Source organism: Lontra canadensis, unplaced genomic scaffold, assembly GCF_010015895.1.
Source record: "Lontra canadensis isolate GAN:19392208 unplaced genomic scaffold, GSC_riverotter_1.0 scaffold36, whole genome shotgun sequence".
Lineage (NCBI taxonomy): Eukaryota > Metazoa > Chordata > Mammalia > Carnivora > Mustelidae > Lontra > Lontra canadensis.
Genome location: NW_022631030.1, coordinates 3,612,986 through 3,626,594, shown reverse-complemented (window position 1 = coordinate 3,626,594; position 13,609 = coordinate 3,612,986). Strand labels below are relative to the sequence as shown.

The window sequence follows — 13,609 nt, the reverse complement described above, 5'->3', positions numbered from 1 at the left end:
TAACCATTGAGTAATGTATAGAATTGTTAAATCAGTATGTCGTATGCCAGAAACTAATATGCCACTCTCTGTTAATTATACTTCAATTTTTTAAAAAAGTACCTAAGGGGGGTGCCTAGGAGGGCTCAGTCAGTTAGGCATCAACTCTTTGATTTCAGCTCAGGTCATGATCTCAGGGTGTGAGGTCAAGCCCTGGTTCAGGCTCCGTGCTCAGCAGTCTGTTCTCTCCCTCTGCCCCTCCCTTCATACTTTTTCTCTCCCTCTCTCTCAAATAAATAATTAAAAATTTTAAAAAAGTACCTAAGTGGGGTACCTGGCTGGCTCAAGTCAGTAATTATGAGACTTTGGATCTCAGGGTTGTTAGTTTGAACCCCACAATGGAGTAGAGTTTATTTTTATTTTTAACTTTTTAAAAAATTTTATTTGAGAGAGACAGAGAGAGAGAGAATACAAGCAGGGGGAGGCACAGAGGGAGAAAGAGAAGCAGGCTCCCCACTGAGCAGGGAGCCTGATGCAGGGTTTGATCCCAGGACCCTGAGATCATGACCTGAGCTGAAGGCAGAAGCTTAACGGACTGACCCACCCAGGTATCCCTATAAATCTTTTTTTTGGATACATCCCAAAGGAAGTTGCAGACATCAATGCACTTTACCCCTAAATACTTTGGCATGCATATAATTACCTGGAATTCAATATTTATGTTTTGTCAGGTGAAATTTATAGTGAAATGTACAAATCAAGTTACCATTGATGACTTTTAAAAAAATATTTTATTTATGGGGTGTCTGGGTGGCTCAGATGATTGGGTGTCTGCCTTTAGCTCAGGTCATGGTCTCCAGGTCCTGGAATTGAGCCCCAATCTGGCTCCCTGCTCCCTTTGTCTCCCCCTCTTCTTGTACTCTCTCTGTCTCTCTTTCAAATGAATAGATGAAATCTTTAAAAATATGTTTTATTTATTTGAGAGAGAGCCAGAGAGCACTAGCGGGGATGGTGCCATGTTGAGGCAGAGGGAGAAACAGACTCCCCACTGACCAGGGAATCCAATGTTGAACTCAATTCCAGGACCCTGGGTCAGGACCTGAACCAAAGGCAGATGTTTTACCAACTGAGCCACCCAGGTGCACCAACCATTTGATGGTTTTTAAAACTACAGCTTTATTGGGGTGCCTAGCTGGCTCAGTTGGTAGAACATGCAATTCCTGACCTCGGGATCATGAGTTTCAAACCCCATGTTGGGGGGTGAGTACACTTAAAAAAAAAGTACAGGGGCATCTGGGTGGCTCAGTTGGTTAGGCATCTGCCTTTGGCTCAGGTCATGATCTCAGGGTCCTGGGATCAAGCCCCGCATCGGGCTCCTGCTTGGTGGGGAGGCTGCTTCTCCCTCTCCCTCTCTCAAATGGATTAAAAAAAAATCCTAAAAAAATTAAAAGATAAAATTTTAAAACAAAGTACAGCTTTATTGAGACATAATTTGTACTTCATAAAGTTCACCCTTATAGAGTGTATAGTTAGTTGGGTGGTTTCTGATCTGTTGATAAACAAGTTATCAACATTGTGCATCAATCACCACTAATTCCAGAACATTTTCATCACCCCCAAAAGAACCCCATATTCATTAGCAGCCATTCCCCATTCTTCCCTCCCTCTAGTCCCAGGCAACATGAACCTATTCTGTCTCTGCAGATTTGCCCATTTTGGGCATTTCACATAAATGGAGTCACAAACGGTCTCCTGGATTTGGCTGCTTTCATTCAGCAAGTTCTCAAGGTTCGCCCAAGTTGTAATTTGTGGGCTTTGACCTGCAGAGTGAGCAGGCCTTCTTCCTCTGCATTTCTCAGAAAGGAGTCTTTACCTTTCATCAAACTCTCCAAGGTGTCCGGGACCCGACAAAGGGACAAGGATTCTGATCTAAGGGAGAACTGGAACACTAGTTTCAAAGTCCACCCCTTTGCAAACAAACACTTGCGAGGATGGATTTGCCCGAAGAACCCACCTTTTTGCTGAAAGGTGGGAGCAGCTGAGAGGAGCACAGGGCTTGTAGCCTTGCCAAAGAACCACCAAGGAAGGGGCTCCAGGACCTCTCAAAGGAAACAGTGGACGACCGTCACCAGAGAGGCACCCTGGCTTCTAAACGTCCTGGGGCCACAAAGCCGCTTACATGCAAAAACCAGTAGAGACTGGGGCAGTGGCCTCGGCCACTTCCATGGAGCAGACACCCTACTGAACAAGAGAGAAGCCAGAGAGCAGGGAAGAAAACCCAGAGCTATGCAAGGCAAGCCGACCTGTTGCTCAGAAAAGGATATAAATTTGTCCTCAAAAATCTCCTCTCGGGGCACCTGGGTGGCGCAGTGAGTTAAGCCTCTGCCTTCAGCTCAGGTCATGATCTCAGGGTCCTGGGATCAAGCCCCTCATAGGGCTCTCTGCTCAGCAGGGAGCCTGCTTCCCTCTCTCTCTCTCTGCCTGCCTCTCTGTCTACTTGTGATCTCTCTCTGTCAAATCAATAAATAAAATCTTAAAAAAAAAAAAATCTCCTCTCGGGGCACCTGTGTGGTGCAGTGGGTTAAGCCTCTGCCTTCAGCTCAGGTCATGATCTCAGGGTCCTGGGATCAAGCCCCACATCGGGCTCTCTGCTCAGCAGGGAGACTGCTTTCCCCTCTCTCTCTGCCTGCCTTTCTGCCTACTTGTGATCTCTCTGTTGAATAAATAAAATCTTTAAAAAAAAAAAAAATCTCATTTCTAGTCTTTTTTTTTCCCCGTATGATTCTCCAGAATTTTTTTTTTTTTTTAAATCACAGCCTAGTCTGAGCCTTCTGTACCTCTAATCCTGCTCTGGCACTCCCGAAAACGAAAACGCCAGCCCTGCCACCGAGAACAGTGTAATTAAAGAAACAGCATTATTCTTTTTTAAAAATAAAAGTTCTGGAGCAAACAAAGTAAAACGAGACGATTCAACAGAATTGAGTAGTGGGTACACAGGTGTTTCCCCTACTTTCTGTAGGATACAAAGATTTTGTTTTAGAACCATCTATGAAGAAATGAAACAGACATATAACATTCACTCAGCCAAGTTTATTAAATTTATTGTGTGCTCAGCACTGTCCTAGGCAGTAACATGAAAAAAACTATAAAACAAGTTATCAACAAGGGAAAAATATACTCTGCACTATAATAATTTGCTATTTCCAAGTTGCTTTCCAAAGAGTTCTTACATTGTTTTGGGGTATGTGGTTCCCCCCTCTTTTTCCATGTTGCCCTAAAAGCTTCTAGCTATGTCAAATAATGGGCCACTATCACCAGCCCCTGAAGAACCAACGGTGGGACAGGAAGAACGGGGCTTCCTGCTGATGAGGCAGTTAGGGGCTGGTCAATGGGGTCCCATGGTGGGGGTTTGTGAAGATAGGTTGAGGGCTCAGGGCACTCACAGTGAATCAGAGGAAGGCCAGACTTGGGGAAACCACAGAGAAGGCCCTGGAGTGCTCCCTAACCCCCTACCTAGGGGATGTGCTTAAAGTGCCAACCAACACCGTAAGAAAAAGATGCATAGCTACGTGCTGCTGGGGGTGCCACTGGACTTCGTGCCTCCCTCTTTTCCTCCTGACTTGTGCTAACACCGGGCCCTGGCACTGCCAGGCTTAGGTCGATGGAGAAGTCCAGCGCCCAGTGGAGAAATGCAGAAGGTCCAAAGTATAATGTACAGTGCCCCAGAGGAGACGAAGACAAGAAAAGGGCAGAGAGGTATGCAGCAAAATTTGTGCTTGGCCCCTGCCCCCGGGCCAGGGGTTGGTTCCCATGCAAAGGGCAGTTTGGTTCGATAAAGCTATCAGGGTCCTAAATTTTCCCTGAGAGAACAAAGCTGCACAGCATGGAGAGGAAACTGAAGACATGCAGGGCCCTCCCTGCCCCCACACCGGGAATGCCCCATGCCTGCTGTACAAAGTGCTACGACTACTGGTGTGTGGCCCAAGCAGGCCCAGGCCAGCAGGGCCAGACCACACTAAGAGGCCAGACCACCGCACACACACCTGCACAAAGAGCTCCAGCTGCCGGGGTGCACGCGCCTGAAGGCCCCCCTACCTGAGGTAGAACAAGGGGCTGAGGTCCAGATGGAGGCTCTGCCAAGACACCTGTGCCCCTGAGGGTCAGATCCCAGTGACAAACGTCATGTGGATGACACAGAGGGTGCTTCAGCCAGGAGGGCAAGCCAAAGCAGCAGGGGCATGACCTCTTCCCAGTGGCAATAGGGCCAGGCAGAGGTGGCCGTTGGGGGGGTGCCCAGGAGCCAAGAAGTTACCCCCCATCTTGCCCCACTCAGAGCCAGATCTCATCACTGCTCACACTGGACACTCGATAGATATAGCCCAGCATGGGGAGCCGGATGAAACCTGCAGGTGCAAAGATGCCCATGAGACGCAGTGAGACTCACCGCCTGGAAGCTGCCCATGGAGACTCAAGAGGCCTCCGGCAGAAGCATCAGGGCTGGGGGTGGGGGCGCGCCCATGTCCCAGTACCTCGGCTGGTGAGGAGGCCGCCAGGCTCCGGGTCCAGCAGCTCCGGCCGGCTGTTATTCGGAGCCATCTGCCGTTCCACTGGCTTCCCTGATGGGTGACACAGGGTGGGTGCCCAGGATGAGGAGTGTGCCTGATAGGGCCTAACCCCTCAAGTACGAGGTTCTCTCTTTGCCTCAGAAGCACCTCTGAAGGTAAAGTTGGGGCAGACAGAGGGTGTACCTCTGAGATCCGGAGTGAGGTCATTGAGCTGAAGGTTGGACGGGAGCGACATGTTCTCCCGTGGCAGCCGCACGTTGTTGAGTTTCAGGTTGTTGGAGTCACTACAGGGCAGACAGAGCCTGGGATGTGCCCTGGCTCCAGCAGGCCCAGATTCCTGCTTTGGGGTCCCTTCCAGAACTAGGGAGACCCGCGGTTTCCAGCTGTCCCCATGCTGTATCTCAGTCCCGCCCAGCCAGCCAGCCCCAGGAAGTTACCTAGAGATCAGGGATGGGCGCCGGGAGGGGCCTAGGGAGAAAGAAACCACACACTTTCTTAGGGAGCCCACCCACTCGGGGCTCTGCCCCATGCCCTTTCACACCCAGGACCCTCAGGCAAGGGATCTCTCCTAGATCTGGGACAGACTGGGTCCCCAGTGCCCAGGCCTGCTCTGAGTTGCATCAGGTTTTCCCCGGGGACATGCCCAGGAAGACCCGTTCTGCCACTCGTCAGAGATGACCTGACTTGCCAAGCCCCACGTGCTGCCCTTGCTGCTTCTCCCTCTCCTTCTCCCTGCTCCTCAGCCACCCTCGCCCCCCACCCCACTGCTTTGGCCCTACCTTTGGTCTTCTTCTCTTTCCTGCAGACCAGGCAGGCCACCAAGGTGCTGAACCCCACCAGGGTGCCCAGCGCAAGCCCTCCAGCCACAACGATGCCTAGCAGTGGCACTTCCACTCGGGTGGCCAGAAGCCCTGCAAGGTGTTCTCTGGTTAGGTTCCAAGTGGGAAGGGGCCCCCACCTCAGAGATGCCACAGGTACCATTCTGTCCTTGCCCGAGGTGGTCAGCACAGCCCGTTCACAAGACTCACCAGAGGGCAACAGTCTTCTCATTTCTGTACTGTGATCATGCCCCACCCGAGGCTGTGTTGGGCCAGTTGCTGGCAATGCTCACCCGGGGCCGGAAGCGAGGCGCTGGTGACACCCACATCATTGGTGGCCACCACAGAGAGGTTGTGGGCCAGGCTTCGGAGCTGCAGCTGCACAGTGTGGTTGGTGAGCCAAGGGTAGTTCTGGGCGTCCAGCACCAGGAAGTCGGAGGCGTTGACAGTCACCGGCCCATCCTGGTCGATCCAGGTCACATTGGCAGGTGGGTTGGCACGCACCAGAGCAAAAAGGACAACCAGGAGGCCTGGACCCTGAGCTTCCTGGTACTTGGCCCCGACCTGGGCAATCTCTGGTTTAACTGGTGCAAAGGAGAAGCCAATATACTTTCACCACAGCCCTCAGACTCCTTGCCCTTTCTTCCCAAACCCAGAAGGGAGCCAGGAGCTTGGATCTCTTCTCAAGGGGGCACTGGGAAACAGGATGGCTGGGTCTCCCTCAGAGGCAGCATTTCACAGTGATTAACAGTAAAATCACTAAAACCGAAATATCTGGATTTGAATCCTGGCTCTGCTTACTAGCTGTAGGACTGCAGACATAATACTTAACCAATCTGTGGCTCAGTTTTCTCCCTTGTAAAATGGGGTTAACCATAATAACTACCTCACAGGAATATCCTGAGGATAATGTGAGTTAATACTTGCAAAGTGCTTATTAAGGGGTCTATCAGACCACCTGCCTGGTGGCTGCTGGGGGTCTTCAGGCAGGGAACCTCTGTCCCTGCCCACCTCAGGGGCACTCACATTGCACATTGAGGATGACGGAGGCATTGGCTGACCGGCCACTGCCGGGGTCCTGCAAGGAGCAATTAAGCTCATGCTGGGCCCTCTGGGCAGTAACGGTGAAGGTGCTGGTGCCTCCGGAGAAGGCCTCCCCGCCCACGCTCAGCAGTCTCGAGGTGCTGGCCTCCTGCAGCTGTCCATCCAGGTACCAGGCCAATCGGGGGATTCCAGGCCCCCCTGCCACCCGGCAGGTGAAGGCGTGCCGCTCGTTCTCCCGAAGTGCCAGCTCGGCCCGGGTCTGACCATCAATTTCCGGTGCCAATTCCCCCCAACCTGGAACACAGCAGGGGGTTCTGGGGAGAGCTGGGGGAGGGGTGGAACTGGTCTGTGACCAGCATGACATCCTGTTACGGAGGGGTGGCTGCCCAAGAGCCGGAGCACCTAGGTTCGCTCACGAGGAACTGGCTGGGCCGTGGGTGGGTGGGTGAGGGGAACCCAGCTCTGGTGCTCTGCGGCCTGAAGTAGGTATCCAAACCCAAGGTGAGGGGAGAGAGAGTGGCTTGCCCCCAGAATGGCTTCGCCAAGGGGTGAACGGGGGTGTACCTGAGCTCAGAAGGGCTGGCAGGAGCAGCAGCGTGTGCGGGAGGGCAGCTGGGCCCGGGGGTAGTGCCATGGTCCCTCAGGCCTAGGCCCCAGGCTGCCGAGACAAGGGGGTGGGCCTGGTGACCGCAGGCAGGCTCGGGCATTCCTCTAGGAATTTTCTCTCCAAAAACAAAAATAAACCGTGCACCGACACACAGATGGAGACTGACCCGCAGTGGCGAAGCCAAGGACGCCCAGGCAAAGGCCGGAGCCCAGCCAGCACACACCGACGGGCGCAGAACCGGGCGCCGTCTCCCGGGGGCAAACAGGCTCCGGCCCGCTGGCGCAGAGACTGCGCGCCGCCGCGCAGCCCGCACCGGGCCCGACACTCGCACGCACACACGCAGACTCGCGGGGCGACGCGCCCCCGCCAAGGGACCGTCTTCCCGGCCAGTCCCTCCCTTGCTCCTTCCCCCTGCCATCCAGCAGCCCCACGCCCGCTTCCCACCCTCCCGGGACCAGGCGGAAGCGGGCCGGAGCAGCGGGGGTCCTGGCGGGGGGGCGGGTGGGGGGGGGAAGCGTGCGGCAGGCCCGCCCCCAGCGCGCCTCACCTTAAGCCCGCCCCGCGCTCAGCACGAGCGACTGCTCAGGTCTGCGGGGCGCTGCGGTTCGCGGCGGGACGGGGCGGTGCCAGGCGGAGCCAATCAACGCCCGAGCCCGGCTGGCCAGCCCCGCCCCCACAGGCACCGCCCCGCCCCCGCCCCCGCCCCTTGTCTGGACCACGGCTGACCAAGGAGTGCGCTGCGGCTGGGGGACCGGCGGCTGGACGCAGACACCAGCGAGAGTCGGGGAGAGCAAGTAGCTTTATTGGTGCGGCTCAGCGGCCGTTGCAGGGCCCGCGCAGCTGCCTCATCACGTCGGCCAGCATGCGGTTGCACAGCGCGGCGTAGGGGTTGAGCAGCACCAGCTGGCGCCGCGCGAACGAGCTGCCCAGCCGCGCCGCCCGCTCGAAGTCCTTGCGGGCGTCGTCGTCCCGGCCCTGCAGCCGCGCCAGGAGCCCGCGCTGCACGAAGCCCTGGCGTGCGGCGCGGCCCCGGCCGCCGCTCAGCGTCACGGCGCGCTCCAGGTCCTCCAGGGCGCCTGCGGGACAGACGGGCGGGAGAGTCAGAACGGCGGCCCCGGGGCTCGGCCACCTCCAGCCCGCCGGCTCTTGCTCCTCAGTATCCTTGCTCCCATCGCACCGATGCAGACTGCAGAAGGTGGCAAGACTTGCCCTGGGCTGCACAGTCTGTCTATAGTGGCAGAGCTGGGACTAAAGTCCCTACTACTTTTCACCACCCAATACACCAAAACACGACGGGTGCTGGGACGGTTCTGAGTGGTCACTGGTTCATGAATCTGGCCCATGGTCCCGCAGTAGCAGGCAGTGTATTCCACTCGTACGCTATTGAGCATCTACCCTGTGCCAGGTGGCTGACTCTGAATCTCAGAGTCTTAAAAAATGATAATGTGCTGATAATCATTTCTCACGAATACAATAAAATTCATTTCTCTTTCTTTTCCTTTTGAAGGCGTTTCTCTCCTTTCATTCATTGTATGCTTTAAACCTGTTCTCCTTCCGACTGCCTTTCCTCATTCATCATCTCCACGATCTTCATTATATTGTATCCAAATTTAGTATTCGGTATTTCATTAAAGGAGCCAGAGTTGGCCCTAGACATGGACATTTTTATGTTTATCATTCTCATAAAATACTTGGATTTGGCATTAGAACTCTGAACTCGATCTCAGGCAGCCAGCTGGTGTGTGTGTAGCTTAGAGCCCAGCAGCAATTTTGGGCTCTGCCTGAGTTCACTCATGCTCTCCTGTTGGAATTGCTGTCAGGGCTCTGGAGGAACTCCAGCATCATCCTACAGAGACACCCATCTCTGTCCTGCCTCTGTGTATTTTGAGCCCAGAACCCAGCAGGGGCTGTGCTCCCCAGGCCACCCAGATGGTTAAGAAGCTCTCTGATGGCAGTGTTCCTGGGGGTCCCTCTGAGGAGCTGGTCTGGAGGAATCGAAAACTCTTTGCAGGAAGTATCAATCACCTCTGTTCCTGTCTGGGGTTTTGTCTGCAGACTGTCCTTGGCTGCTCTTAGAGCCTAGCCTCACCCTGCCCTCACAGCCAGGGAACAAAGCTTGGAAAGGGGGGTCCTTGATTCCCCGCTGTTCCCGGAGTGGAGTCCACTGCCCCTAGGCTGGCATTCCTTCACAGTATTGTCGCCAGCATGGCCGTATCTCATTGTCCCCATTCCAGAGTAACCCAAGAGGAGCAAGTTTGATCCAGTTGCTCCCCAGTTCGAATCCTTTAATGATTTCCCATGTTTTCAAGGCACGGTGCAACCTCTGCCTAACTTTCCAGGTTCTTCACCATCAGGCCCCTATTCACTTCTGCAGGCTCTACGCTACCCTTCACCCTCCCCGTTCCAGCCAGCCTGGAGATCTGAAGTTCCCTGTACCTTTTCACTGGTCTGACTCCATGACTCTTGGTCTCTCTACAGGCTATGCCCTCTCCCACTCTGTCCCCTCCATCCAGCTACCTCCTACTCACTCTTTCAAACTCACCCCTTGGGGTACCTGCGTGTCTCAGTCAGTTAAGTCTCTGCCTTTGGCTCAGGTCCTGATCCTGGGGTCAAGCCCCCCAACAGGCTCCCTGCTCTGCAAGAAGTCTGCTCCGTCTCCCTCTGCCCCTCCCTGTGCTCTCTCTCACTCAAATAAAATAAAATCTTTTTTAAAAATGAAAAATATGGGGCGCCTGGGTGGCTCTGTGGGTTAAAGCCTCTGCCCTCGGCTCAGGTCATGATCTCGGGGTCCTGGGATCGAGCCTCACATCGGGCTCTCTGCTCAGCGGGGAGTCTGCTTCCCCCTCTCTCTCTGCCTGGCTCTCTGCCTACTTATGATCTCTGTCTGTCAAATAAATAAATAAAATCTTTTTTAAAAAATGAAAAATATGAGGCGCCTGGGTGGCTAAGTCAGTCATTAAGCATCTGCCTTCGGCTCAGGTCACGATCTCAGAGTCCTGGGATTGAGTCCGACAACAGGCTCCCTGCTGGGTGGGAGGCCTGCTTCTCCCTCTCCCACTCCCCCTGCTTGTGTTCCCTCCCTCGCTGTGTCTCTCTCTGTCAAATAAATAAATAAAATCTTTAAAAAATTAAAAATAAAATAAAACTCACCCCTCAGGAGTAGATACCATGCTGAACCCTCTCAACTTATTAGACACATAATCAGAGTTATGTGTCTGTCCCACGGCCCCGGATTGTGAGCTTCCTGAGAAGTGGTATCACAGGGCAGTCAGAGCACAGAATCGAGCCCAGCCCTCTGGAGTTCAAATCCCAGAGCTCTGCTCCAGTTTCTTTGTCTGTAAAATGTAGGTTACAACAGCACACACCTTTTGGGGTGGTAGTGAGAATCAACTGAGTTACTATAGCTCATGTGGAAAGTGCTGGATGCCTTGCACGTAGTGCTTGGTCTAAGCAGTCTGTCTTGTATTCTTGTTCTCAAGTGCCTTGTCCACTGCTTACAATAGTAAACTCTCATTAAATGTTTGTTAAATAGACAAATGGAACTCAATCTCTTCTTTCACAATTGCCCCAAGAGATTAGCAGGGCCCATAAGGTGTCTCTTTTTATAAGTAAGAATATAGGTTCTAGAACAGTTTAGGGATTCCCCAGCCCCACAAGGACTTCTGCTCTGGTCTGTGGACTGCAGGGCCCCCCTGCAGAAGCCCTGGACCATCTCCTCTCACCTGCCACATCTCCTTGGAGGCGGCGGGCCTGGGCCCGGTTGTTGTAGGCAGAGGCCCTCTCTGGCAGCAGGCTGATGGCTTGGCCAAACCTCTCCAGGGCTGTGCTGAGGTCGCCAGCCTCCGCAGCCATCACCCCCTGCAGCTCCAGGGCCTTGGACTGCTCCAACTGTGCTCTTGGGAAAACTCCATCTGCGTGGGGGAGGGAGGCAGGAGGGACAGGTAGGCGGTGGAGAGCAAGAAGCCAAAACCCTCTGGGCTTTAGAAAGCTGAGGCCCAAGCTGGAGCCAACAGGGCTGGGATGTGAGTCCCAGCAGGAGTCGGACGCAGTGTCATAGGCAGAGGGAGCTGAGGTCACCAAGGCTGAGAGGTAGCACTAAGTTCCAAAGGAACTTGGGAAAGGGACTTTGGTCGGCTCCTTGCCAAGAGAATGAAGCCCAAACTCAGCCCATGGTTAAATGACTTACTCAAGATCACACAGCTCCTAAACGCACAGCTTGGATTTGAACCCGGGTCTCCCTGGCTCCTTAACCTGGCCCCTTTTTGTTCTACTATACTGCCTCCAACAGGAAGACCACCAAGACATACTTGGGTCAGGAAAATCATGTCCGACATATCCCTCAGCTTTTCAGACTGAAGTTTCCTTAAGACCTAGGCTTCTCTCCTTTAGAAACAAGGGTCATTAAAAACTCCTGATGGGGGTGGGGGGAGGGTGCCTGCCTGGCTGGCTCAGTCGGCAGAGCATGTAACTCTTGATCTCAGGGTCATGAGTTCAAGCCCCATGTTGGGCATAGAGCCTACTTAAAACAAAAACAAAAAACCTCAAAAATTCCTGGTGGGGATATAAGGCCCCATGAGAGACTGAAGGAAGGGCCGGGGAGTGGATTCACTCTGTGGAGGGATTAGGTCCGGGCTGGGCTTGCTTAGGCTCTTCATTCTTAGGTCAGAACCATTCAACCGAAACACCCCTGCCCTTCCATTCTGTGTGGAGTGAAATGCCCTGTTAAGACAAAGATGGGAGTTGAGCATCCCTCCACCCTCTCCCCCAGCACAGCTGAGCTTGGATTACGGGGGGAGTTAAATGGCGAGGTTAAGTTCAGAGATAGGAGGGCTGAAGGACAGACAAACCGCGACTTGCTTCTTTTGGCAGAGTAACTCTTGCCAAGCCTCCACCAGTGCACTACGGGTCAGCAGACCTCTCGCACTCCAGCCTCAATCACCGTCCAGGGGTCATGGAACAAGGGGGCCTTGTGGGACCACCATCCTCTGCCACCCCCCCGAGGCCAGCCAGTGTAGAGTGCTGTAGTCCAAGGTCTAACTCACCGTCATCTATTTCCTCCTCCACCTCCTCTCCCACGTCCAACCCAGTAAGGTCTCCAAATGGGGTGTCAGGGTTGAAGATGGCCTGCAACACTGCCTGGTCATTTGGAGTCCCCATGGTGCTCAACTCCCAAATCCCAGAAGGTGAATCAGGCTAGAGGAGGGAGGAAGAAGGGGTTGGGGCTGAGCCTGGTGGCCAGTTATCTGGAGGGCAGAGGTTCTGTTTGAGGTCCATCCCCTGTGAGGAGTGTCTTCTATTCCTTGGCTGTAGTGCAAACCCAACCTCATTTGGCTCAGGGTTAGCAACCCTGGCTTGGCAGAATATTCAAGAATAGTCCTCAACTGTCTTCCCGCCCCCACCCCAGTGTTAGATGGAACAGAGTAAATGAATCCAATTTCTGCCTCAAGGTGGAGTGAAGCAGAGAGGGTGGTGTTCAGGTTCTCCCTTTAACATATTCCTAGATGAAATCAGTCAGAGGCCTCTTGATGGCCCACAGGATAATAAAAGGGGGAATATGTGGGAGGTGAAGCTGCTTGTCCTCCTGACCCCTTCCTCATATTCAGGATTAATTAGGTCTTGAACACAAACTAGTGATAAGCAGGGGAAGAAGACCTGGTTGGGAGAGTCATTGTGGGGTGGGCCGGGGAGGCGAGGCAGAGTGGTTTAATGATTCCACCTTCAAAGAGAAGGCGTTGGCTAGTGCTGGGCGATCAGGCCACAGACCACTGGCGGCTGCTCCCCCTGCCCTACCCCTTTCTCCACCCTACCCAAAGCCAAAAGAAAGCTTGATGGTGTGCAGCAATAAACTTGACATGTTTATTAATTAAACTATCACTTAAATAAAAAAAAGTGCATAGAAAATAAACATGTTTAAAAACTCCTTTTTTTTTTTTACAACTATGTACACTTTTTACTTTTACATTCAGTCTTTCGTAGAGAGCTTTCAGCATTATTATTTTTTGAACTATTAAAGTATTTTCCTTCATCCCTGTCACAGGGAGTTAACACTGATGGACTTTAGACACATTTTTTCCTTTTTTTTTTTTTCTCTTTTTCTCTAACCAGAAGCTTGGAAGAACACAAGGAAAAAAACCAAAAGATCTGTTATACATGATAAAGTTGTCAAGAAATGTCTTATTTCTAGAAAAGAAGCTTGTCCTCTGTTGAGCTTTTGAAACAATTATTCAACTACCTGTATTTACTAAAGAGACTGTTAAAAGTTCAATAAAAGAAACACCACAAGTCTATTTTCTTGGTTGAAAGACAGAACTAGAGTACCTCAGAACAAGATACCAGGAAAGCACAGAACACAATTTTCCCCTAAATGCAGGTGGTAACCCCAACATTCATAACCAAAAATAGAGAAACAAGGAGTACAGGTACTGACTGGCAACATTCATGGGCAGAAAAAATCCGGGTGACACCACTTACGCGTTCCTCTCTGACCCTGGGAACAGACCGTGTTACCGTCCCTTGCGGTTTGGGTCCCCCCACAACTTCGGAGGATCCGAGGAGCGCCAGACTGATGTTTTCCTGCCACAACTAGCAACTGTAAC

At 52.9% G+C, this 13,609-nt stretch overlaps 2 protein-coding genes across 3 annotated transcripts; both read right to left on the bottom strand.

Annotated features, from left to right (window-relative positions):
• Positions 1-3,049: 3,049 nt before the first annotated feature.
• Positions 3,050-7,358, bottom strand: TMEM25 (transmembrane protein 25). Of its 2 annotated transcripts, none has more exons than XM_032868637.1 (9): positions 7,180-7,358; positions 6,971-7,064; positions 6,389-6,700; positions 5,656-5,946; positions 5,324-5,455; positions 4,982-5,012; positions 4,728-4,828; positions 4,509-4,598; positions 3,050-4,382 (listed from the first exon to the last, which is right to left on the bottom strand). In XM_032868637.1, exons 2-9 carry the CDS (start codon positions 7,038-7,040, stop codon positions 4,309-4,311), a joined length of 1,101 nt encoding a protein of 366 aa, XP_032724528.1. In that variant the 5' UTR covers positions 7,041-7,064; positions 7,180-7,358; the 3' UTR covers positions 3,050-4,308. The 2 variants fall into 2 exon arrangements, with proteins under 2 accessions (XP_032724528.1, XP_032724529.1); XM_032868638.1 differs by having other exon boundaries at positions 4,509-4,595.
• A 436-nt stretch (positions 7,359-7,794) lies between these two features.
• On the bottom strand, positions 7,795-12,269 carry TTC36 (tetratricopeptide repeat domain 36). The gene is made up of 3 exons (XM_032869009.1): positions 12,056-12,269; positions 10,736-10,924; positions 7,795-8,089 (listed from the first exon to the last, which is right to left on the bottom strand). Exons 1-3 carry the CDS (start codon positions 12,168-12,170, stop codon positions 7,827-7,829), a joined length of 567 nt encoding a protein of 188 aa, XP_032724900.1. The 5' UTR covers positions 12,171-12,269; the 3' UTR covers positions 7,795-7,826.
• Positions 12,270-13,609: the final 1,340 nt, after the last annotated feature.